The sequence below is a fragment of the Rhinichthys klamathensis genome, unplaced genomic scaffold, assembly GCF_029890125.1.
Source record: "Rhinichthys klamathensis goyatoka isolate OS25496 unplaced genomic scaffold, OSU_Roscu_1.1 h1tg000090l_1, whole genome shotgun sequence".
NCBI lineage: Eukaryota > Metazoa > Chordata > Actinopteri > Cypriniformes > Leuciscidae > Rhinichthys > Rhinichthys klamathensis.
Window position 1 is genome coordinate 3200804 of NW_026606629.1, and position 24160 is coordinate 3224963.

The 24160-nt window shown below is 43.0% G+C and overlaps 2 protein-coding genes across 2 annotated transcripts; both read left to right on the forward strand.

The window, feature by feature from the left end:
* The first annotated feature begins 11 nt into the window (after window positions 1-11).
* LOC130085870 (gamma-crystallin M2-like) lies at window positions 12-948 on the forward strand. Its single transcript, XM_056251854.1, has 3 exons — window positions 12-95; window positions 232-474; window positions 571-948. The coding sequence occupies exons 1-3, from the start codon at window positions 87-89 to the stop codon at window positions 841-843; spliced, it is 525 nt and encodes a 174-aa protein (XP_056107829.1). The 5' UTR covers window positions 12-86; the 3' UTR covers window positions 844-948.
* Window positions 949-4996: 4048 nt separating this feature from the next.
* On the forward strand, window positions 4997-5920 carry LOC130085869 (gamma-crystallin M1). The gene is made up of 3 exons (XM_056251853.1): window positions 4997-5082; window positions 5219-5470; window positions 5600-5920. Exons 1-3 carry the CDS (start codon window positions 5074-5076, stop codon window positions 5873-5875), a joined length of 537 nt encoding a protein of 178 aa, XP_056107828.1. The 5' UTR covers window positions 4997-5073; the 3' UTR covers window positions 5876-5920.
* The last annotated feature ends 18240 nt before the right edge of the window (window positions 5921-24160 follow it).

The following is a 24160-nucleotide window of genomic DNA, read 5'->3' on the forward strand; positions in this document are numbered from 1 at the left end:
TGTGATAATTTGAATAACAATACTTTGTTTGTCAAGAGGCAGTATAAAAAGCTTGGGAAGCATATGGAATCTCTCCAACGGTGACCATGGGCAAGGTAGGATTTTTGGCACCACTTTCATGACTTTTACATTGAATTGCACCTCCCCTATGTATACTAACCTTTGCTGCATACGGATTACTCTCCTGATAGCGGCACTAAAATGAAGTGTTGATTTTGTTAACTTTTTCAGATTGTTTTTTACGAGGACAAAAATTTTCAAGGTCGTAGTTATGAGTGCAGCAACGACTGCACAGACCTACACACTTACTTCAGTCGCTGCAACTCCATCAGAGTAGAGAGTGGCTGTTTCATGATCTATGAACGTCCAAATTATATGGGCCACCAGTATTTTATGAAGCGAGGCGAGTATTCTGACTACCAGAGATGGATGGGCTTCAGTAGCTGTATTCGATCCTGTCGCCAGATACCAATGGTGAGGTTCACTGAATGTGCTGCTTTTGTGGATATACATGACAGTTTCTTTGATGCCAGTGTACTAAATCATTCCTTTGCATCTTGATGTCAACAGTACAGGGGACAATACAGAATGAGGATCTATGAGAAGGCTGACTACGGAGGTCACATGATGGAATTCATGGATGACTGCCCCTGTGTGTCTGACCGTTTCCACCATCGGCATGTGTACTCCTGTAATGTGATGAATGGCTACTGGATCTTCTATGAATATCCCAACTACAGAGGGAGGCAGTACTTCCTGAAACCTGGGGAATACAGGAGATACCGAGACTGGTGTGCTACCTGTGCTATTGTGGGCTCCTTCAGACGAGTCAACGATTATTAGCCATTCTGCTTGCACTAATTTATATGAACTGTTCATTTCCTGTTTATAAGCATAACTGTTTATAAACATTTTGATTTTTCACTTCTTGTGCCTGGATATAAAAAATAAAAAAAAGAATAAAATGATATTTGTAATAATAAAGTACTCTTGTTTTACTGAATTGTCAGCATCAGACTATAACAGAAATTAACTGGCTTTTTTTTTACTTTTTAACCCTCAAGCCGTATTCACATAGCAGCCCTAAATTCCGCCTTCGTGGACAAATTTGGGCACGAAGGTCTCAGGTGTGATCTGATAATAAATGTTATATCACTATCTCCGATAAAATAAAGACTATCAATTTATGCCATTTTTTTATTTTTGGGGTATTTTTGAATTTATTTACCTCTAAAAGTTCATTCCAGTAAGTTCAGGCAGCCAAAACCTAAAAAAATGTGGTGACTTTGGTGTCATCTGGTGTCATATGTTGGTATAAAAATAACAAAAAAACAATAATATCAATAGCCACTGTATAGCTGTATAGTACTCAATGGGTGCATATAGGCTGAACTCTATAAACCATTGTTATAACGAATTTAACCTCTTAAGTTTTTGATTTTATCACAAGTTAAAATTGTAATAAAAAAAACAAACATCTGTGTTGGGTGAGACTATACAAAGATGCCAAAATATGCTTAGACAAATCTAACCATGCTATAAGGAAAAGACAAAGTAGTAGATCATTTATAATTTATTTCAAACAAAAAAAAACATAAAATTTCAATAACTCAAAAAAGTAAATGGTACCAAAAGGTAAGAATAAACCAGTATCGTATGATCTGCATTGTGTTGGATCTATTGATTTTTATTCGACAAATAAAAAACTAAATGCTCTGAATTATAGTTTTTCCCATTCATTCCTATGGGTGCCCATTTTTATCCACGAACGCGAAATTAAGAAGTTTTCAACCACTTAATATTGTAGAATCGAGTAAAAAAAAAATTGTGTGTTCAGGTGGCAAACTTAGGAAAAGTAGCCAGGTCTTGTACCGCTCAGATTAAGGAAAGTATAAAAAAAATTTTTTCAAAGATTTTGCCCAAATTTGTCCCGAATACGGCTTGAGGATTAATTTGATATTTACATTTTTAAACATTTACAAATCTTACAATTATGAAAAGATAAAACAATAATAACAACAAACTGTATGTAAACCCATACAGTATAACTAACTTATAATGGAAAGTACCTTTTACTCAAAATGTGCCAAAATGTTTAACTAACTATTATTTTTGAGTTCATTCAACATCTATCAGAGATTTAAGTTAACACTAAATATTTTATGAAGTTTTTACAACTCCGATAAAGTTTAGAGTTTAGGGAACTTGAAAAAATAGATTCAACCATAATCAAATATTTTAATGTCAAACATGCACTGTAAACCCTAACGCTCAAAATAATTAATTGGTTTGAGTATGGCCAACTTAAAATATACAAATTTGTTCAATCAAATGAACTTTTATGATTATTTAGAACTTTTTTATTCTTTTGAGTTCACAAAACTGACAAATTTTAAGTAAATTGAATTGTTTCATTGTTTTGAGTTCCATGAACTTGTTTCTTTTAATTTAGACAAACTTAAATTTAACTGAAACTGGGCTGGGATTTCTATTGCCATGACACTTAAAAGGTAGAGTAAATGCTAAAATTAAGAGTTATGTAAAAAAATGTTTGTGCAAGATTAATGTTAAGTAGGAGATTTAGTTTTTATATTTCAAGTTAACAGCAATAAAAATGTATGATTACAAATAAAAATCTGCAAGTTCTGCTTACTTAAACGTTAAATTTCTTAACTTAAAAATTTGATGTAACCAATTACCTAATTTTATTTAAGTTTTTCCAACTTATTCCGGTTTAAGTTTACAGAAAAACTTAAATTTAACTGAAACTGGGATTTCTATTTCCCAGCATGCTTTCCAGATGGCACACGAAAGGGAGAATCCATGTTAAAATTAAGTGTAATATTATGTTTTTTTTTTGTGCAAGATTAATGTTAAGTGGGAGATTAGTGACTAATGTTTTGTTATGCTAATTTAGAAAAAGTTCTGTTAATGTTGATTTTAGGAGAATATGCGGCTTGGTTTGAGAACAATGTTAAAAGCTTTATATTGCTGCACTCATACAGCTATACCATGCTATTGTTAACATGTTAGCAAGTGAGCAAGTTAGCATTTATTGAACTAGTTTGTTATAGCTAGCTAAGTTTATACTAATAAAAATATAAACTTTAAGGTTGGAGCATTTTAAGATAAATGTATGAATTAGTCTACTCAAACATTTCAAGTTAAGAACAAGTAAAATGTAGAGTACAAAATAAAAATCTGCCAGTTCTGCTTAAACTTTCAATTTCTAAACTTAAAAATTTTGAGAATTTTTTTTCGTTTTGCCAACTTATTCGGGTTTACAGTGCTGTCTAAGTTGTAAAATAGATATTCGAGTAGAGGAAACCTAAAAAAAAAAAAAAGGCAATCAGTTGCCACAAAATATTTAAGTAACATTGCTACTACAATTTAAGTTATATGAAATTATATAATTTAATTTAATAACATTTAAAGTGACTTAAAAAAACTAAGTTTAGATAAAGTAAAATTTTGATATGTATAAAGGGATATTTTTAGTTGCATAAGTGAAGTAATTAAAGTTGTCAGTACTTAAAACTTTGAGTTGCATTAAATTAAGATGAACAAAACACTAAATATATATTTTGATTTAAATTAATGTTTATTTGTAATTTACAATTATTAAAAAAACTAACTATGCTTCCTGATGATATTTAAGTTTGCAAACTTAAAAAATAGAGGCAATCATTTGCCTCAAAATTCTTTGAGTTAGTAGAACATATCCGGGTTTTCAGTGTACAATACATACAGGAAAATATTTACCTGGATTTCCCATAAATTCTTCAGAAAATCTGATCTAAACTAAAGTCACTGCCTACATTAATAAACAAAAAATAAGTTTTATTTCTCTATTGAAACTAAGAAGCACATATATTTATAAGAAGCACATACTCATCACTCTTACCTGCAGACTGTATAAAGACAGCAGAATAGATTATGGGTCTGTGAGATTCTGTTGTTGAACAGATGGAACATAAAAGGTTTTAATTATATTTCAAATGATATGTCAAAAGCTTGCACTATGAAGTGAAAGAAACACAAATATGAAAGGTATATATAAATAATGAATAATACCATTTCAAACATCTAAAATCGTACTCGTTAAATATTCTCATCCACGTGTTTAAATATATATATAAATATATTTATTTATTAATTATAATAATTCATTGTTATAATATATAAATTTATTTTAATTAAAATAATACATTTAATCCAAATAATACATATATTTAAACACCTTTATATATATATATATATATATATATATATATATATATATATATAAAGGTGTTTAAATATATGTATTATTTGGATTAAATGTATTATTTTAATAAAAAACAAATACTACTTTTGCTTGGTTAATTTGATGCTCATCTACCATGGTCAATTGAATTTCTCTTGGCAGGAGCAATCCTGCTTGTACTGTGCATGTAAGAAATTGAGGAAACTGAATTCTCTCTGTTTCCATGTGCAATATTTAAATATGAGTAATAAATGTATATTTATAAATATAAAATAAAATATTTAGCACATTTAATGGCACATGCATAGTTACAAGAGACTGTAAATACAAAGATAAATATTGTATGTTTGTATGTGATGAATGCTATACTTGTGCATAAAGAGCATTTATTTCCATGGCCTGACATCCAATCTTACCTTGTTTGAGTATACAAATTACATTTATAATTACAATTATAAGTATAAAAGGTTAGTTGAATTCTATTTTGTCCCTTTTGTAAAACTAGTTAATATGATAAGGGGAAAGCTGTCAGCTACATTGTCTCTGTCATGTGAATACGGTCACATTCGCTCTGGATGTGACTAAAGCTTTGTCTATACTGTAAAAGACAATGCACAAAAAGCTGCCAGAGATGTATGGATAAAATCTATTGTTTCAGTTTACAGGACTACTTCAGCAGAAGTCATACTGCTTAATCATCAGCTTTTGGCATTTGAATAACAACAAATGTGAGCCCCTGGTTCTTGTATAAAAACCACAACCAAAGGCCATCAAAGTACAGCTGGTACAGTGAGCTGAAGCACTGAGAAAAACAACACATCACCACCATGGGCAAGGTAATAGTGCTTGAAAAAAGTATGCTTAATACAATTGCTTAATATTTGATAGTATTTGTTTGAAACCTGATGCAATTCAGATCTAAAAAGCATTCTGTTTATTTAAAAACAGTGTATTTTTTAATTTCATCAACAGGTCATCTTCTACGAGGACAGGAACTTCCAGGGCCGCAACTATGAGTGTATTAACGACTGTTCTGATATCTCCTCATACCTGAGCCGCGTTGGTTCCATCAGGGTGGAGAGCGGTTGTTTCATGGTCTATGAGCGCAATAGCTTCATGGGCAACCAGTTCTTCCTGAGGAGGGGCGAGTACCATGACATGCAGCGCATGATGAGCATGGGCATGATGTTCGACAGTATCAGATCTTGCCGCATGATTCCTGCAGTAAGGGTCTCACTTTGTTAATGGTGTTGTGCAGATTTAACAATGCACAATTTTTTCATAATTTTTATGGTATACTATGCATGCATTGCTGAAAATCTGCTAAATTAATAATCTTTTTTTGTTTTACAGTACAGGGGATCCTTCAGGATGAGGATCTATGAGAGGGATAACTTTGGAGGACAGATGTACGAGCTGATGGATGACTGTGAAAACATCATGGATCGTTTCCGTATGTCTGACTGCCAGTCCTGTCATGTGATGGATGGTCATTGGCTCATGCATGAGCAGCCCAACTACAGAGGCAGGATGATATACTTTAGGCCCGGAGAGTACAGGAGCTTCAGAGATATGGGATATAGCAACATGAGATTCATGAGCATGAGGCGTATCACTGACATGTGTTAAATCGCTAGAATTTAGAAGCAAATAAAGTGTTATTTTCAGAACTAGCTTTCGTGTCCATTGTTTCATTAGATTACTGAATGGCTGAAATTTTAAAAGAGTTATATCATGCATTTTTAAACAATTTAATACTTTTTGTTAGACTCAAAACTAACTTAATAACATAAGTCACTTTGTTATACTAAAACAATCATAATTTGGTTTTGCATGGCTGTTTTTCACCCTCTCTCTGAGCCTTAAAATTAAATAGGGCATTTTTTGCTTGATTGTCTTTAAGAGCTTCAAGTGAATCAGGGCTCTCAAGTGTCACGCATTGAGCGTGACAGTCACTCATTTCGGTCTTTTGTCACGCACTCCCGCCACACATTGTATTTCTCACGCGGAAAAATTATTTATAATATATTTAATATGCCGCAGCGCCCAAAATTTCTCTGGCCGCGCCGGTCTCACTATGGAACCGGCAGGAATCAAGCGTCTCCCCTGGAGTTCTTAGTCGAGCCTGCCACTTATCAGCCAATCAAAAAAAGAAAGGGGCTACACAACAGCTAATCAGAAAATAGCACCATAGTATGGTATCTGGGTAAAATTTAACGCAACAACCAATGAAAAAAATGTTATGTCACTCTTGCCTGTCTTCAAAACTTGAGAGCCCAGTGAATGACATTGTCGCATTTGAAACTTGGTTGCTTGTGTTCTATCATGTCCAAAAGGTCCAACATTTAAGAACACCCATTTGCAGCTTAATTTCAATTCAGATTTGAAAACAATTGCATAGATCAACTTAATTTCAATTTAAAACAGTACGCATGCGTAAGAGGGCAATTTTTATATTTAGGCTACTGAACTTGAGAGAGAAGATAAGTGGAGACAGAGTTGATAAAAATTTATAGAAGCTGAAGCAAGAGTGGAATCTGTTATTTTTAGATTATGGGCCCTATCTTGCACCCAGTGCAATTGACTTTGTACAACGATGCGTGTATCATTCCTATTTATCACCCGACGCACAGTGGACTTTTCCCTCCACAGACGCACGTCGGTAAATTAGGGAATGAGCAATTGACTTTGTACACTGACACATGTATCATTCCTATTTTGCACCCTACGCACAGCGGACTTTTCCCTCCACAGACGCACGTCGGTAAATTAGGGAATGAACTTGCACTCCCGAGGGCGGTTCAGCGAAAAGAGGAGGCGTGTTCCGGCGCAAACGTTCCTTGGTGCTATTTTGCAGTTCCAGAAAACAATTCCGCCACTGACCAGGAAAAACATATCGGTTACCTAACGTAACCTCGGTTCTCTCTAGAAGAGGGAACGAGTATTGCGTAAGTTAGCTTACGCTATGGGAAAGATTCATCTTTTCGAGATATTGAAGCCAAAAAATTATCCTTAATTTTTGTATTCATTGTCAACGCAGTGCAGCAGCTAGCAGACCAAGAGCAGGCTGTCTAGCGTGCTCATAGGCTGCCCTGCGGGAACTGCAGCAGCCTACCACTGAGCCCGACGTGACGTCACGTCCAATGAAGGGCGCTCGCACCTTCACAGCATCATAGCCCGCCAGTATGGGCGTGGCTTAGCGTATATAAGCAGGGCTCGGAGGCTGTTTCTCTGGTTTTCATCGACTGAAGCGAAAGTCGCTCGTGGCGCGAGCACGGCAGGTTACGCAATACTCGTTCCCTCTTCTAGAGAGAACCGAGGTTACGTTATGTAACCGATACGTTCTCTTACGAGAGGTTCTCTCGTATTGCGTAAGTTAGCTTACGCTACGGGAACCCTTTGTCAACACCGTGCGCGCCAAGCATCCACTTGTCGGGAGTCCCCGAGTCGGGAAACAAGATAAGTGGAAAAATAGGGGCCAGCATCGTGGGCCGACACATGTATAAGCACCCCATGGGAAATGCAGAGCAGCATAGCCGGTCTGATATAACGGCCCATTATAGTGCGGCTCAACCAGAAGAGCTTAGTCTCGTGATAGTAGACTGCGCGCAGAAATGCGGGCAGATCATACACACTATTAGACTGACAAAAGTTTAGCCTGCAAGGCGGGAAATTCCAGGTTATAAAACCTCACAAATGTAGACGGAGAGGCCCAGCCTGCCGCCGTACAAATGTCATGAATAGAAATTCCGCTGGACCATGCCCACGATGAGGCCATGCCTCTAGTGGAATAAGCCCTGATGCCCAAAGGGCACTGCAGATCTTTTGACGCGTAAGCAGCAGCAATAGCGTCCACTATCCATCTGGACAGGCTCTGTTTCGAGGCGGCGAGACCCTTGGTGCGCCCACCAAACGAAACAAAAAGCTGCTCCGAGCGCCTGAAAGGGGCGGAGCGCGCAATGTATGTCAATACATATACAATACATAAAACGTTTTCATGTATTAAGTTTAGCAGAACTGCTTCTTCCTTGATTTTGCGCAAGCAAAGGTGTCAACTACATCCCCAAAGTCCATTTCTTTGTTAGCAGCTACCGTCTCCACAGTTAGCTCCGGCTTCGTCAGACTCAGCGCTGCTAGTGATCGCAATTCCCGTGATGTTCTCACAAAAAACTAGTGATGTTCTCACAAAAAATCTTTCGATCCCTGGAACATTGTGAATTGTAGCTAAACGTCTAGCGTCCTTGTCTTTCTTTAACTTTCTTTTTGCAAAACCACTCAATTGACATCTGTCCAGTTTTGATTTAGATTCATTTTCTGTAGCCGCTAAAAAAATGACACGTTTGCACGTATTTGTTGTGGACCAACTCAACTCTGACAGATTGGGGAGGGGGAGTGATAGTGGTCATGTAATCTTTATTTATTTATAATTTATTATTAAATTATTATTGTTATTATTATTGTTAAATTAGTGTTCATAAACGATTTATTTATGGTCTTTCAAGAATTTCAAGTTAATAATATAACAATTTACGAAAAATATTTTTAAAGCTTGACTCATGTGGTGCCCCCCTAGTGGTTGTGAATGGTTGGTGCCCCTGGGCACTGGCCCAAGTGCCCTTATGGATAATCCGGCTCTGCCCACACGTTTGACTGATGACAGTGCTGTCAGAAAAACGGTTTTGAGCGAGAGGTATTTCAGATCCACAGAATCTAATGGTTCAAAGGGATATGTTTTCAGGGCCTCTAAGACCAATGAAAGATCCCAGATAGGAACTGACGGGGGCCGCGGAGGGTTCATCCTTCTAGCTCCTCTAAGGAAACGGATGACCAGCTCATTTCTTCCTATTGACTGGCTACGCGTCGACTCTGCGAATGCTGCGATGGCCGCCACGTACACTTTGAGTGTGGAGGGGGACCTGCCCTTGTCCAACAGCTCTTGAAGGAAGACGAGCACCTGCGAAACCCCACATGTCTGTGGGTTCTGTCGTCTGTCGGTGCACCATTTGGAGAACACATGCCATTTAGATGTGTAGAGCTTTCTAGTAGAGGGAGCTCTGGATTGCATAATCGTGTTCATCACTCCATCTGGCAGGATAATGGGTATCCGTTGATCAACCATGCGTGCAGAGACCAGCACTCTGGATGGGGATGCCAGATCGTGCCGCGAGCTTGAGAGAGGAGATCTGTTCTCACCGGAATAGGCCACGGGGCTGTAAGTGACAGCCGCGTCAGCTCCGGGAACCAAATTTGATTCTCCCAACGCGGGGCTATAAGGAGCACCGAGTGTTGCGTTTCCCTGATTCTCTTGATTACCTGTGGCAACAGTGAAATCGGAGGGAAAGCATACAACTGGGGGCTGGGCCAGGTTTGGGCCAGCGCGTCCTCGTTCTTTGGAAAGAACATTGGGCAGTGAGCGTTGTCTTCTGACGCAAAGAGGTCGACCTCCACTCTGCCGAAAAGGCGCCATAGTGTTTGGACTGTTTGGGGGTGCAGGGACCATTCCCCTGGGGAAACATTGTTCCTGGACAGTCTGTCTGGGCCGTCGTTCAGGTGGCCTGGCACATGCGAAGCTCTCAGCGAGCGCAGATGATGCTGAGACCAAACGAGGAGGCGTTCCGTCAGATCGCAGAGGTTTCTGGATCTGACCCCGCCCTGACGGTTCACGTAGGACACTACAGACATGTTGTCCGAGCGGACTAGAACATGGTGGTCCTGTAAAAACGTGAGGAAACGCGTTCTCGACCGCCAACATTTCCAGACAGTTTATGTGGAGGAGCTTCTCCTGGTCTGACAAAAGTCCAAAGGCCGGTCTGCCCTCGAAGAGAGCGCCCCAACCTGAGTTGGACGCATCCGTCAGGATGACTTTTCGATATGAGACAGCTCCCATCATCACACCCCGCTGATACCAGTCGGCCACTAACCAGGGCTGCAGAGCTGAGATGCAGCTCTGAGTCACTCTGATTCGTTTGCAGCCGGTTGTCCAGGCCCCGCGAGACGCACGGGCATTCAGCCAGCGTTGCAGTGGGCGCATGCGCAGTAAGCCCAGCTGAAGCACTGCCGCGACTGTGGCCATATAGCCCAGCATCCTCTGAAATGTCTTCAGGGGAACGATGCTGCCTTTCTGGAAAGAAGCAGCTAGGTGACTAACACGGCGCGCGCGCTGTGTCGATAAACGAGCCGTCATGGCCACAGAGTCCAGTTCTATTCCCAGAAAAGAAACTGACTGACTGGGCGTTAATGAGCTCTTGGTCCAGTTGACCGAGAGACCCAAGCTTTCCAGGTGACTGAGAAGCACTGTTCTGTGAGACAACAGTTCCGTCTCTGACTGTGCCAGAATCAGCCAATCGTCCAAATAGTTCATAATTCGCATGCCCTAATTTCTCAAGGGCGCGAGGGCCGCGTCCATGCACTTCGTGAATGTGCGAGGTGCCAATGACAGGCCGAACGGGAGGACGGTGTATTGACATAACTGACCGTCGAAGGTGAATCTCAAGAATGGCCTGTGACAGGGTATTTTCTGAATCTGAAAATAGGCATCTTTCAGATCGAGAGAAATAAACCAGTCCTTCGGGCGAACGTGTGCGAGGATTTTCCTGGTTGTAAGCATTTTGAACGGTCTTTTCACAAGCACTTTGTTCAAATGTCTCAGATCTAAAATAGGTCTGAGGGCTCCGTCCTTCTTGGGTACGAGAAAATAACGGCTGTAGAAGCCTGACTCGCTCAGAGAAGGCGGTACCAGTTCTATGGCCCCTTTGCACAAGAGCTTCGCTATTTCTGCGCGGAGTAGATGTGCTCCTTCGTCACTGTCGCCGCGGCACGCGCTTGAAAGCGCGGGGGACGGCGATCGAACTGTAGCGAATAGCCCTGTCTTATTGTGCTCAGCACCCATTCTGATACCCCTGGGATAGCTTCCCATGCTTTTATATGTATAGCTAGGGGTTGAATGGCCTCCGCGCGCGCCCTCTGTGCTTGGAAATACGGCGGCTCGCTGAAAGCGGTGGCATGCTGATTCATGTGTGACTTCCTGATTGCTGGGAATGGGGAGCGTTCTTTGATCACTTTGTGATGCACAAGCGGCGCCCTGGGGGAAGCGTTTATTAGTAAGCCAGCGAGCTTGGGAGCGGGCACGAGACTTACATTCGTATGCAACGCCCCGATCGCCTTTGATGGGGAACATTTTGTGATAACTCTGTGACGCGCGGCTGGCGCTTTGGCCAGAGTGTTTATTAGTAAGCGTGAGCGCTCGTGAGCGGACACAGGACTTACATTTATATGTGACGCCCCGATCGCTTTTGATGGGGAGCGTTTTGTGATCGCGCTGTGATGCGCGGGCAGCGCCCTTGGCGAGGCACTTGTTAGTGAGCGTGAGCGCTTGTGAGCGGGCACGAGACTTACATTCATATATGACGCTCCGATCGCTTTTGATGGGAGGCGTTTTGTGATAACCCTGCGACGCGTGACCGGCGCTTTGGTCAGAGTGTTTATTAGTAAGCGTGGGCGCTCGTGAGCGGGCACGGGACTTACATTTAATTGTGACGCCCCGATCGCTTGGGATGGGGGGCGTTTTGTGACAACTCTGAGAGGCGCGCACGGCGCTTGAAGCGATGTGTGTGTTAGTAAGCGTGAGCACTGTTGAGCTGGCACGAGACTTACATTCATAACTTGACTGATAGAAGTTTGTAATGGCCGTGTGACAGAGACTCGTGGACACATTCCCTACATTTAACACTCGAGCGGCTTTTGCCCGCTTTATGAGAGTGATTTTTGTGAGTGACACGGGAAGTGTTGTGCTTGTGTGTAGGGGTGAACACTGAGATGTGGGCACTTTTTCTACACTTAAAACACCATCGGCGTGAGCCGGATAACCAGACATTACACTCTTTACGAGATTTCTCTGGGCCGGCGGTTGTGTGCAGGCGAGAGGGCAGTGTAACCGGCTCGTTGGCTGCTGAATGTACCTCTGCAGTAGCCTGTTTGAAAGGGACTGACAGGGAGGGGAGTTTTGATGGTGGTCCAGCCGCGGCGGGACTCGACCGTCTTTTCCCCGCTGACGCTAGGATGGCTTCGCGTGCTCAGGCTTTAGCACGATCTTAGGCCGAGGCCCACGAGGGGGGGGCAGTCTGCGGCGGCTGTCCGAGCGCGATCGAGGGCGGGTGCCCTGGCATCGCTGCGAAGGCTGGCTAGGCTGAGCTGGACGCTGTGAAGTAGCTCGTGCAGGAGGCTGGTCACGTGAGCGGCCTGCAGCGGAACTAGAGCGTCGCGGCAGGAACAAGTTCATGGCCTGCATGGTCTTCTGTACTTCGGAGAAGCGGTCGACGATCCCGTTCACCGCTGGGCCGAAGAGACCAGTGGGGGAGAGTGGCGCGTTGAGAAACGTGGCGCCCTCAGATTCCCTCATGTCAGGAAGCGTCAGCCAGAGGTGCCTCTCTGTAGCAGTTAGCGCAGCCATGCATTTTCCTATGGCCTGTGCTGCGGACTTGGTAGCGCGAAGGGAAAGGTCCGTCGCGCTTCTCAGGTTCGTGACGGCGGCTGGATCCCGTCCTCTCTCGTCCCACTCACGAAGAAGATCTGCTTGAAGGATCTGAAGCACAGCCATCGAGTGCAGGGCGGACGCGGCCTGTCCTGCTGCGGCGTAAGCGCGGCTGACAAAAGCAGACGTGGTCCTGCAGGCCTTGGACGGGAGCGCAGACTTTGAGCGCTATCTCGCGGAGGGTGGACAAAAGTGCGCTGCAACCGCTTCCTCCACAGGGGAAATAGAAGAATATCCCTTCTCGGCGGCGCCATCCACTTGGGAGAGCGACGCGGAGACTTGAGGGTGGAGCCTCGCGGAGAATGGTGCATTCCACAATTTAGCAAGCTCTGTGTGGAGTTCAGGCAGAAAGGGCGCGGATCTGGAGGCGGGCGCTTGACGGCGGCGATTCTGAAGAAAGAAGCCGTCGATTCTGTTAGGCGCGGGCTCTGGGGGCGGCGACCACTCGAGGCCGAGGCAGTCGACGGCCTGTGAGAGGAGGCGCATGAGCTGGCGTCCACTCCAGCACGGGTCCGGCCGGATTCCTGGATCGAGGAGGAGGCGGAGTGATGAGAGCCCGACCATTCCTCGCTGTCCGAACATGTTCCGGCACCTCCAACGTTGGATCCGGAACCTTTTTTATTGGATCCGGCACCTCCTGTATCACTATGGAAAATTAATAATTACTGTTTGTGTAGTGTTCAACGTTGTTATCTGTCTTGTTAGTCTTTATTCCCCATTGAAGTTCCACAAAAATCTTGTGTTTGCAGTTTCGATGCGTTTTTTAGGTGAATTTTCAGGGTAAAGTGGGTCGCACACCGTACGAGAAGCGCAGCGCCGCGTCGGGCTGCGCCACGCCACGTCTTTAAAATTCTAACACATTATTGTCAGGGTTCTGTCACTTCTGTCTGGATTATATTTCTGTTGGTGACAGAACTCTGACATTCCTGGTTTGTCCTGTGTTTATGTTAGTCTGGTTTATTGTGAGCACATAGCTTCTTGTATTCCCGTGCCATGTGCTCTCTTGTCAATTGTCAGCCCCTCCCATCTCGTTACCTGATAATTGATTATTCCTCTCCACCTGTTGTTCGTTACCTTCCTTGTTTGTTCCCCATTTAGTCTCCCTGTGTTCGCAGTCCTGTGCTGGTTCGTTATCTATGTTTCCCTTGTGTTTTCAGTGCATACCCGAGTTCTCTGTTGTTTTCCCCTACAGGGTGGTTTTGGTTTGTAGTTTGTTTTGTTTGTTTAATAAATATCCTTCCTGCACTTGGATCCTTGCTTTCTGTTTTACCCATTCCGTGACAATTATTTTCTATGTACACACACCGGCAGCGCCATTCGGCGTTGTTAATGTAAATACTGTCTGACTTCACCCTGTGCTGCATGCAATATACATTTAGTTTTAGCTTCTCGTCCGGTGTGCGACCCCCTTGCTGCTTGTGAAAACGTTTTTTTTTTCAACATTTTGCACCCATGTAGTGCATGTTCTGAAATTAAAATAAACATTGCCCTGATACACACACAGCGTTGTTAAGGTTTTTTTTAGTCAGAGAAGCTACGTAGCTTCTTCTTTTTTTTTTTTTGTTACCTCCAACCCCCATTTTGAGTCGCCGGATCCACCCCCCCTCTGCGCTCCGGGACCTCCCACTTTACAAATTAAGCACCGCGGATAGTGTAGCTCGCACGGATGGCTGAAGGCGGTGGTGACCGGCTTCCGGCTGGCTTTTCACTTCCTCAGACGGCGACGCGGTTTCTCTCGGATCCAGCGATGCGAAGAGCTTCGCTGAAGAGATGAAAATCAGAGAAACAGCCTCCGAGCCCTGCTTATATACGCTAAGCCACGCCCATACTGGCGGGCTATGACGCTGTGAAGGCGCGAGCGCCCTTCATTGGATGTGATGTCACGTCGGGCTCAGTGGTAGGCTGCTGCAGTTCCCGCAGGGCAGCCTATGAGCACGCTAGACAGCCTGCTCTAGGTCTGCTAGCTGCTGCACTGCGTTGACAATGAATACAAAAATTATGAATAATTTTTTGGCTTCAATATCTCGAAAAGATTCATCTTTCCCGTAGAGTAAGCTAACTTACACAATACGAGAGAACCTCTCGTAAGAGAACCTAGTCTAGTCAGTAGCGCGTTATTCAGATGCTATTTTAAGGGCGCATGCTTGGCCAAAATGTAGCATGTGCACAACGCGCATACACTTTGCTTCTCTCATCTACACAGACGCAGCAGTATGGGATCAAAATCCCGCCAAATGTATAGCGGCTACCGATCAAAAAATCATAAGCGTGATTCAAAAATGTAAAAACACATGTTAAAATATATTGCACAAACTGAAAAAATAATGCAAAATTATCAGAAAAGCAAAGAACGTGGTCACAGATCAAAATATAATAAGCGTGAATCAAAAAATAACAAGCATGAATAAAAACTTTAAACACATTAAAAAATATTTTGCACGAAACTTAAATTTATGTTCATGTTCTGCGCTTGCTCTTCCAAATTTTGCAGTTCCAGTTTCATGTAAATTAGGGCGGGCTTAAGCGTCACCATAGAGCATCACAGTCCCGCCCACAGCCGGTGCCGGAAGTAAGAATTCAATACAATTTCTCCATTGACAGTTGGGGTATAAGCCATTAAAACGTAACCATACATGGTAGACTTAAAACCAGCTACGGCTGTACTAAGCGATTGTATATGCTCATATAAACGCCAAAAGTTCATGGGGCACTAACCTTGTTTTAAGATAAATGCCTTTTATTCGCGATGTCTTGGATAAGTACTTCATTACCCACAATCCTGAACAATCCCACAATCCCACAGTGATGCATCTGATTGGTGGAAGTCGTATAACTGTCTGGTTAAACCCATATTTAACGGCTCTGGTTAAACCCCGCGAAGGTCCGTGAAGACTGAAGATTGTGTAATGACGTAGGGCTAGTTCATTGGTCGCACGTCAGAGGCGCCCGCGCCATTGGATGTGCAGTTGCCGCAGCACAGCCTATGAGCGAGCCAGATGCTCAATGTGTTAGCTGTGCAGCTGCAAATGCGTTTTACATATAAGCTTCAGTAAATCGAAGAAAATGAGTTTCCCTGCACATTCACTATATAAAATTCACTTGAGGAAAAAGTTCACGTGGCCGTCGTCAGATTTGGAAGTCACTCAAAAGACTCTTTCGCGGTTGTGGCTTCAGTCGACTTCAGTGAGGCGCAGTGGTTTATGGGATGAGTAGTTCCTTCGCTCGGAAATGAAAATATGTACACAGTCTTGTACCTTTGACTTTTTTTTGGTTTTCTCTTCGTTTTTTCACTCGAAATGATATGTTGAATGCTTATGAGTTCAGCCGTAGCTGGTTATCCTCAGACATGCTCTAAAACTCTTTAGATACGGATTTTCCAAAACGTCAATGGGAGAAATTAATGGGAAATTTACTTCCGGCACCAAAGCTCTCTCGGGCTGTGGGCGGGACTGTGATGCTCTATTGGTCCATTAGTTCTAGATTGACAGCTCCTCCTCTACCCAATCAATCGAAGAGGGGAGTTGACGTCACTCCAATGCGACTCATGCTACTGATGCTCACTCGTAGCTACAGGTGAAGATAATAACCATCAGCTCAGCTGGCAAAAATCTTTCTGTGGCAGGACACGGTTATGTGCCTGCAACTCGACCTGTTACCGCTATATACGTCTACCTGGCGATCCATTATTATAGTTAAATTCGTCATCCTGACGACCTGTCACAGTTGTGCTTGTCTGACGATCCGTCATATTCACGTTAAAGGGACACTTCACCCATTTGCATTAAGCTTTGTATCTTTAGAAACCCAGTCATATTTATGAATGGTCATGGTTTATTCCCTTATTTTCTCCTGAGATGGGAGAAATTCTTTTACATTTCGACTACATATATGACCCACTTTCAATAAAGATTAATGTTGAAATGGGTGAAGTGCTCCTTTAATGCCCTGGCCTTACTTCTGGACCTGGCACCTTTTTATGACGTAAAAATCGTCATTTTGCGTCATAAAAAGCAGGAAGTCCCATTTCTTTGTATAAGGGTTGAGACTACAAACACTAGCTTATCATTTATCCAGGGTGTGGGACCCACTCACGCTACAGACCTATTACAGATCAGTGGGTTGGACTTCACTTGCAGATACTGAAATCAATATCAGCCATCTTGTTCGGAAGCTAAGCTAACAAGCGCTGTGGAGGAAGTAACGACAATGACGGAAGAAACTAAACATGATATGGAAGAAGAGGATTTTGAAATTCTACTGCTCGAATCCGATGTTCGTGGCTATCTTTACGAGCCGCAATATAGTGAAGCTGATGGAGGAACAGGAGGCGTCTGCTGCGGCTTCTGCAGCCGAGTCAGAAGACCTGCCTGTCGCGGATGAGGAGCCCGGACTGGGTCGAGCTGGGCGGACTGCTGGTGCCTGTGCTCTCGCTGTGCGCTACGGACACAGATAGAGTCCGTCTGCTGCAGAGAATTTCAACGATGGCAATTTCTCCTTGACGAAATCTCTGAATCAGACGAGTTTCGCCTGACTGAACATCCCGGTATCATGCAATAATTCACCATATAGAAAGAAATACAAACGAGGAGTAATTCACTAATGAGTTTGCCAATGTAACGGGGTTCGTTGTTGTGGGAAGAAGGAGGCGGGGACCGGCGAACATTTAAACATTTTAATAGTAAAATAAACAAATACAAAACAAAAGTATAAGCCAGCAGCCCCTCGCGGACGACTGCTGGCCACACACAACAGAAACAAAACACAACATAAAATCAGGCCTGTTCCTCTCTCGATCTGCCCTGTCGTCGCTCCTCCTTTTATGCTTCCGCTCCTCGGTGAGAGATGCGAGACCGGTGCGTCTCACAGGTGTCGTTCATTATCACTCACGCCACCGGCCTCGCGCCGTCCTCTCACGTCCCTCGGCCTCGTCCTGCTCGCCACAGCCAACTAACTAGAAATTTTGTGTGAAATGAATTTCTAACTCTGGTGGCAGCTAACGTTAGCCTTGTAGACGAAAGAGTGATTTCCCTGATGTTTGCGCTGTTCTGGATTAGTGGGAATGGCTTGCGGAGCTGTGCAATGTGGTGCATTGTGGGAGTTGTTGTCTTACATACAAATGCGCCCTAAAGTTATTTTGGTAACACTTTACTTGAAGGGGTGTGCATAAGACTGACATGACACCTTCATAATCATGGCATGACACATGTCATGAATATGAAGGAGGGTTTATGCATGTTTATGACAACTGTCATTAAGTGTCATTCGCTCAATTATGACATTTTTAATGCAAATATGACATTGTTTGAGATGTGTTTGTTATGACAACTTGACATAAACCAATACATCATAACCTGTCAGTGTCTTGGTAATGACAACTTGACATCACCAAAACAACATAAATTGTCATAAACATGACATAGCAGATTAATTATCACACTTAAAGGGGTCATATAATGCCATTTTTGTACAAGCTAGTATGATTCTTTAGGGTCTAAATTAAAAGTTTGTAATATACTTTAATTAGAAATTCTCATTAGTATTGTAAGAAAACACTTATTTTACTTGGTCAACAGCTCTGTTTTCAGCACGCCGTTTCAGTGCATATGATTTTAAATGATAATGAGCTTTGCTCACCCCGCCTCTGTCATGTTTCTATGTGTTTAAGTTCTGTTTTGTTATCTGGTTTCCCCCTGTATTTGTGATTTTGGTTTAGTCTTGTTATAAGTTCAGTTTTGTGATCTTGTTCACCCCCGTCTTTTGTGATTTTATTTCAGTCCTGTTAGTTTTCCCGCTCTGTCTAATTAGTTATTCCCTTCACCTGTGTTCAGTTAATCATCCTATTAGTCCCTGTTCATTTAAGCCCTGTGTTTTCCCTCAGTGTTTGTTGGTCGTCGTCGATGTATGGTTGTGTGTTCCTGAGTTCCTGTACCTGAGTTTGTGAATAAACCAGCTGCATTGAAATTCTGTTCCCTCGTCTTCAGTATCCTGCAACAACCCTGACAGAACGACCAACCTTTAAAAAAAAAAAACCCGAGGGGGAGCCCCATGGAAATACCAATCCTCTTCCAGAAGGAGCTCTCTCTTGAGGAGTATGCGGGGCGTTACCTCGACATCTATGATGATGTAACTTTGGAGGATGAGGAACTTACACGGAGTTTCTGGGGTGGACTGAAGGACCCACTAGCCCAGATACTTCTGGTAAAGGACCTAAATATGTCCTTCCTAGAATTTGTGGATCACACGTTGTGGGCATGTGGGTCCAGCTACCACGTGGAAGATGTCCCACTCCAACCAGTTCCAAGTCCAGTATGGCCTGAGCCCGTGGCCTGCCCGCCAGAGCCGGAGCCAGTGTCTACTGTTCCTGAGCCGGAGCCAGTGTCTGCTGTTCCTGAGCCGGAGCCGGTGTCTGCTGTTCCTGGGCCGGAGCCGGTGTCTGCTGTTCCTGAGCCGGAGCCAGTGTCTGCTGTTCCTGAGCCGGAGCCAGTGTCTGCCTGTCTGCTGTTCCTGAGCCGGAGCCAGTGTCTGCTGTTCCTGAGCCGGAGCCAGTGTCTGCTGTTCCTGAGCCGGAGCCAGTGTCTGCTGTTCCTGAGCCGGAGCCAGTGTCTGCTGTTCCTGAGCCGGAGCCAGTGTCTGCTGTTCCTGAGCCGGAGCCAGTGTCTGCTGTTCCTGAGCCGGAACCAGTGTCTGCTGTTCCTGAGCCAATGTTTGTTTCTGTTTTTGTGTCTGTCCTTGTGGCCGCTACTGTTCTAGTGGTTACTGAGCCTGAACCGGTGTCTGTTCCCGTTCCTGAGCCGGTGTCTGTTCCCGTTCCTGAGCCGGTTTCTGTGTTTGTGTCTGTCTTTGTGGCCGTTATTGTTCTAGTGGCTGCTGAGCCTGGGCCGGTGTCTGTTCCTGGGCCGGTGTCTGTTCCTGAGCCGGTGTCTGTCCCTGAGCCGGTGTCTATTCCTGATCCTGAACCTGTCCTGCTCCCCAAGAAAATTTGGGGGGGGGCTATACGCCTTCGCCGTGGCCGGCCAAAGACCCACGGAGGCCTGAAAAAAGACCGCCACGGCCGCCCGAAGGGTCCTCACCACCATGGCCACCCGAAGGGTCCTCACCACCATGGCCACCCGAAGGATCCTCGCCACCATGGCCACCCGAAGGGTCCTCACCACCATGGCCAGCCGAAGGGTCCTCACAACTATGGCCAGCCGAAGGGTCCTCACCACCATGGCCAGCCGAAGGGTCCTCACAACTATGGCCAGCCGAAGGGTCCTCACCACCATGGCCACCCGAAGGGTCCTCACCACCATGGCCACCCGAAGGGTCACCACCGCCATGGACCGCCCGAGGGTCCTACAGCTCCGCCATGGCCATGCCCACAGCCTGCTCCACCCTGGTCCCTTGACCAGCCTGCTCCGCCTGGACCGTCCTGGAGTCCAGGATGCCCACCCTCCCACCCCTTTGGATGTTATACGGCGCGAGGACGCGCCTTCGGGGAGGGGGGAGGTACTGTCATGTTTCTATGTGTTTAAGTTCTGTTTTGTTATCTGGTTTCCCCCTGTATTTGTGATTTTGGTTTAGTCTTGTTATTAGTTCAGTTTTGTGATCTTGTTCACCCCCGTCTTTTGTGATTTTGGTTCAGTCCTGTTAGTTTTCCCGCTCTGTCTAATTAGTTATTCCCTTCACCTGTGTTCAGTTAATCATCCTATTAGTCCCTGTTCATTTAAGCCCTGTGTTTTCCCTCAGTGTTTGTTGGTCGTCGTCGATGTATGGTTGTGTTTTCCTGTACCTGAGTTTGTGAATAAACCAACTGCATTGAAATTCTGTTCCCTCGTCTTCAGTATCCTGCAACAACCCTGACAGCCTCTCTGTTCTGTGCGTACACCGTTTGTAACACAATAACACAATAACCATAACACGTTGTTCAGTATAAACGTGGGATTATGAATTATATTGAGAACATCATACATAGAAAACATGCCGTAATGTACCCTAAGTGTAAACCTTAGACGCATTCATTGTGAAGCGTGCAGCTAGCGATTTGCAAAGATTAATATAAAGTTTAATAAAACGTTACACTCACTTCAGATGTTCTAGAGGTTCAGCAGGAACACGAATAGCTGGTACCGATCCTTTTTTCATGAGCAGCTTCTTAGCAAAACCAGCTTTATACTGACCCTCGTTTATAAAGCAGTCTGGTGAGAAATGATTCGCGCAAACATGAAAGCATTGACGTTGCTCGTGGGGAATATCCCCTTCGAAAACAAACTCAGCCACTGCGTCTGCAGCGGTTCAGATTTAGGAACATTAAAATGACTGCTGTGTTCATTATTACACCCAAGAACAGAACACCACAATCGCTTAGACGCCATTCTGCTCATAGACAGTGCTGCAGCCGGTCCGCGCAGACTATGATTGACAGCTCGCTCACGAGCGAGGGCGGGTCTGTGTTGAAACGCTGCTGTCAATCAACAATCGTGGGAGGGGCTTCCGACCGTGTGACGTCACACGGTCGAACGGCTCGATTTGAGACAGGGGAAAACATATAAGGAGATTAAAACAAAAACACTGGATGGATTTTTATCATTTTATGATGGTTGTGTACAGGCACTGCCAACACACATTTCAGTACAATCAACTTGTAAAAGTGCATGTACCATTATATGACCCCTTTAAGAAAGCACTTCGCTTTATGGGTTAACATTACATTAAACTGTCATGTCGTTGGTGTTGACATTGGCTGTCATGAGGCCATTATAACTGTGTCATGAATATTTTTCTTGACCTCAACTTTGCTGTCATGAGGCCATTATAACCTTTTAATTACAAATTCAATTTGTACCACTGTAGTTGAAGTCAAGAAAAATATTCATAACACAGTTATAATGGCCTCATGACAGCCAATGTCAAAACCAACCACCTGACAGTTTAATATAATGTTAACCCATAAAGCTAAGTGTTTTCTTAAGTTTGATAATTAATCTGCTATATCATGTTTATGACAGGTTGTGTTGTCTTAGTAATGTCAAGTTGTCATGACAAATTCACTGATAGGTTATGATGTATTGGTTTATGTCAAGTTGTCAAAACAAAGACATCTCAAACAATGTCATATTTGCATTAAAAATGTCATAATTGAGCAAATGACACTTAATGACAGTTGTTATAAACATGCATAAACCCTCCTTCATATTCATGACATGTGTCATGTCATGATTATGAAGGTGTCATGTCAGTCTTTTGCACACCCCTTCAAGTAAAGTGTTACCGTTATTTTTTGTCTTTTCTCGGTCAAGAGGGCACCAAATAAAAAAAAATTATTTTACATTTCGACTACATATATGGGCCACTTTCAATAAAGATTAATGTTGAAATGGGTGAAGTGCTCCTTTAATGCCCTGGCCTTACTTCGGGATCTCCTCCGAGCCACACAACAATTTCATCAAAGAATTCCCGATTTGAACGAGAAGTTTGAATAAATGATTCACTCATAAAGACAATAACTTGCCACCACCTACTGGGCGTTTTACTTTCATATTTAATCTATAACATGGAAGGGCATGTCGGTCCTGGGTGCAGAGTTTAGCTCCTCCAACCCTAATCAAACACACCTGAACCAGCTAATCATCATCTCTAGGATTATTAATACTGCTATGTTTTTATCGGAGTTGATGCTAAACTCTGCAGGACAGCGGCACTCCAGAAACGACGTTGGCTTGCCTATCCCTGATCTTTTCAATAATTGTCATGTTGCTGTATTAAAAATGTAAGCTATATATAAAACATTAATCCTAAAGTAATATGCAAATATGTAGCTATGTAAATGAACACAATAAGTATGTAATAAATCACTGCCCACCTGGTTTCTGCAATCTCCTCTGTACACTATCATTTTCATTAATCTTTTGTCAAATGGTACGTCTTAGAATTAATTTACCAGGCTACATATATGATCGCTTAACAACAACAATTAAGAAAACATTTGAGGATGGCGTATTTAACGGTAACGGATCGCCAGGTAGGCTGTGCGTTTTTTGTTTTTTTTTACAAAGCTACATGTTCATTTTAAATTTGAGTTGTTGTTGTTCTTTGTTTTACATACTCTGAACTGTACCACAAATGCCTAGAATTTGTCTTGTACTTTTTGCGCCTTGTCTGTAATGGAACTAAATAATATATATAAAAAAGGTAGGCTGTGTGTAGCGTTGACTGGTCAAAGTCCTAAAGTCTTCAGACGGTTACAATGGCCGTTTTTAACTTAGTTTTTGCAAAGAAATGTAGTGTTTCAAAACTGCAGGATGTTTCACTTAGAGCTGCCTTAGCATATTAACATCATGAGCCAAGTAATATTGTTTAACACCAATTACCAGTGTGCACATTAAAATTCTCATGTAGGCTATCTCAAAAAAGAGGAATTTAATTATTTGAATTAAAGTCCAGAGTTCAGATAGCTTTACTGCTTAAAAGTCCTTCCCCTGTATGAGTGAGCATCAGTAGCATGAGTCGCATTGGAGTGACGTTAACTCCCCTCTTCGATTGATTGGCAAGAGGAGGAGCTGTCAAAATAGATGTGACGCTTAAGCCCGCCCTAATTTACATGAAACTGGAACTGCAACATTTGGAAGAGCAAGCGCAGAACATGAACATAAATTTAAGTTTCGTGCAAAATATTTTTTAATGTGTTTAAAGTTTTGGTAACACTTTATTTTGATGGTTCCTTTTGAACATCCTGTTGACTATAAGTAACTTTGCAACTACATGTCAACTAACTCTCATTGGAGTATTAGTAGACTGTCTGCTTAATATCTGCCAACTCTTTATTGTGATGCTCCTCCAACAGACAATCTACTGACTATAAGTAACTTTGCAACTACATATCAACTTATTCTATCCCTAACCCTACCAGCCTACTAATACTCTACTAACACGTGTACTAACCAGATAGCAAAATTTGTCTGGCCCACCTCTGGGCCTCATCCTTGCTTCAATTCTGGCCCAGTTCTGGCTGGGTCCCCGGCCCAAAACTGGTCCAACACACTGACAACGGACTCAAACAACTTCCTCTGGCCCAGACTCTTATTTATTGTAATGGCCCAGGTCTGGCCCAGGCACTGTAAGACAGATCGGCTGGGTCCCCGGCCCAGAAACTGGCAGACAGTGAAACACAAATTCAACCATTTAAAAAGGGTTTTTATTATAAAATTAACAAATACACTTTAATATAAACATGTATTAAAAATGAACAAAATACACTTTATTGGGGTAATGTTTGTTTTTTGGATAAATAATAAAAGTGATAAAAGCATTGTTTTTATAATCACATATTTGTTGCTGCATTTTAAGTGAAATTTAACTTGGTTAAGGTTTTGAAATGACAATTCCAATAGCATTATTTAACTAAT

Coding starts and splice junctions, on each gene's coding strand:
- LOC130085870 (XM_056251854.1), top strand. Junction 475..570: donor CCTGTCGCCAGATACCAATG/GTGAGGTTCACT, acceptor TGATGTCAACAG/TACAGGGGACAATACAGAAT.
- LOC130085869 (XM_056251853.1), top strand. Junction 5,471..5,599: donor CTTGCCGCATGATTCCTGCA/GTAAGGGTCTCA, acceptor TTTGTTTTACAG/TACAGGGGATCCTTCAGGAT.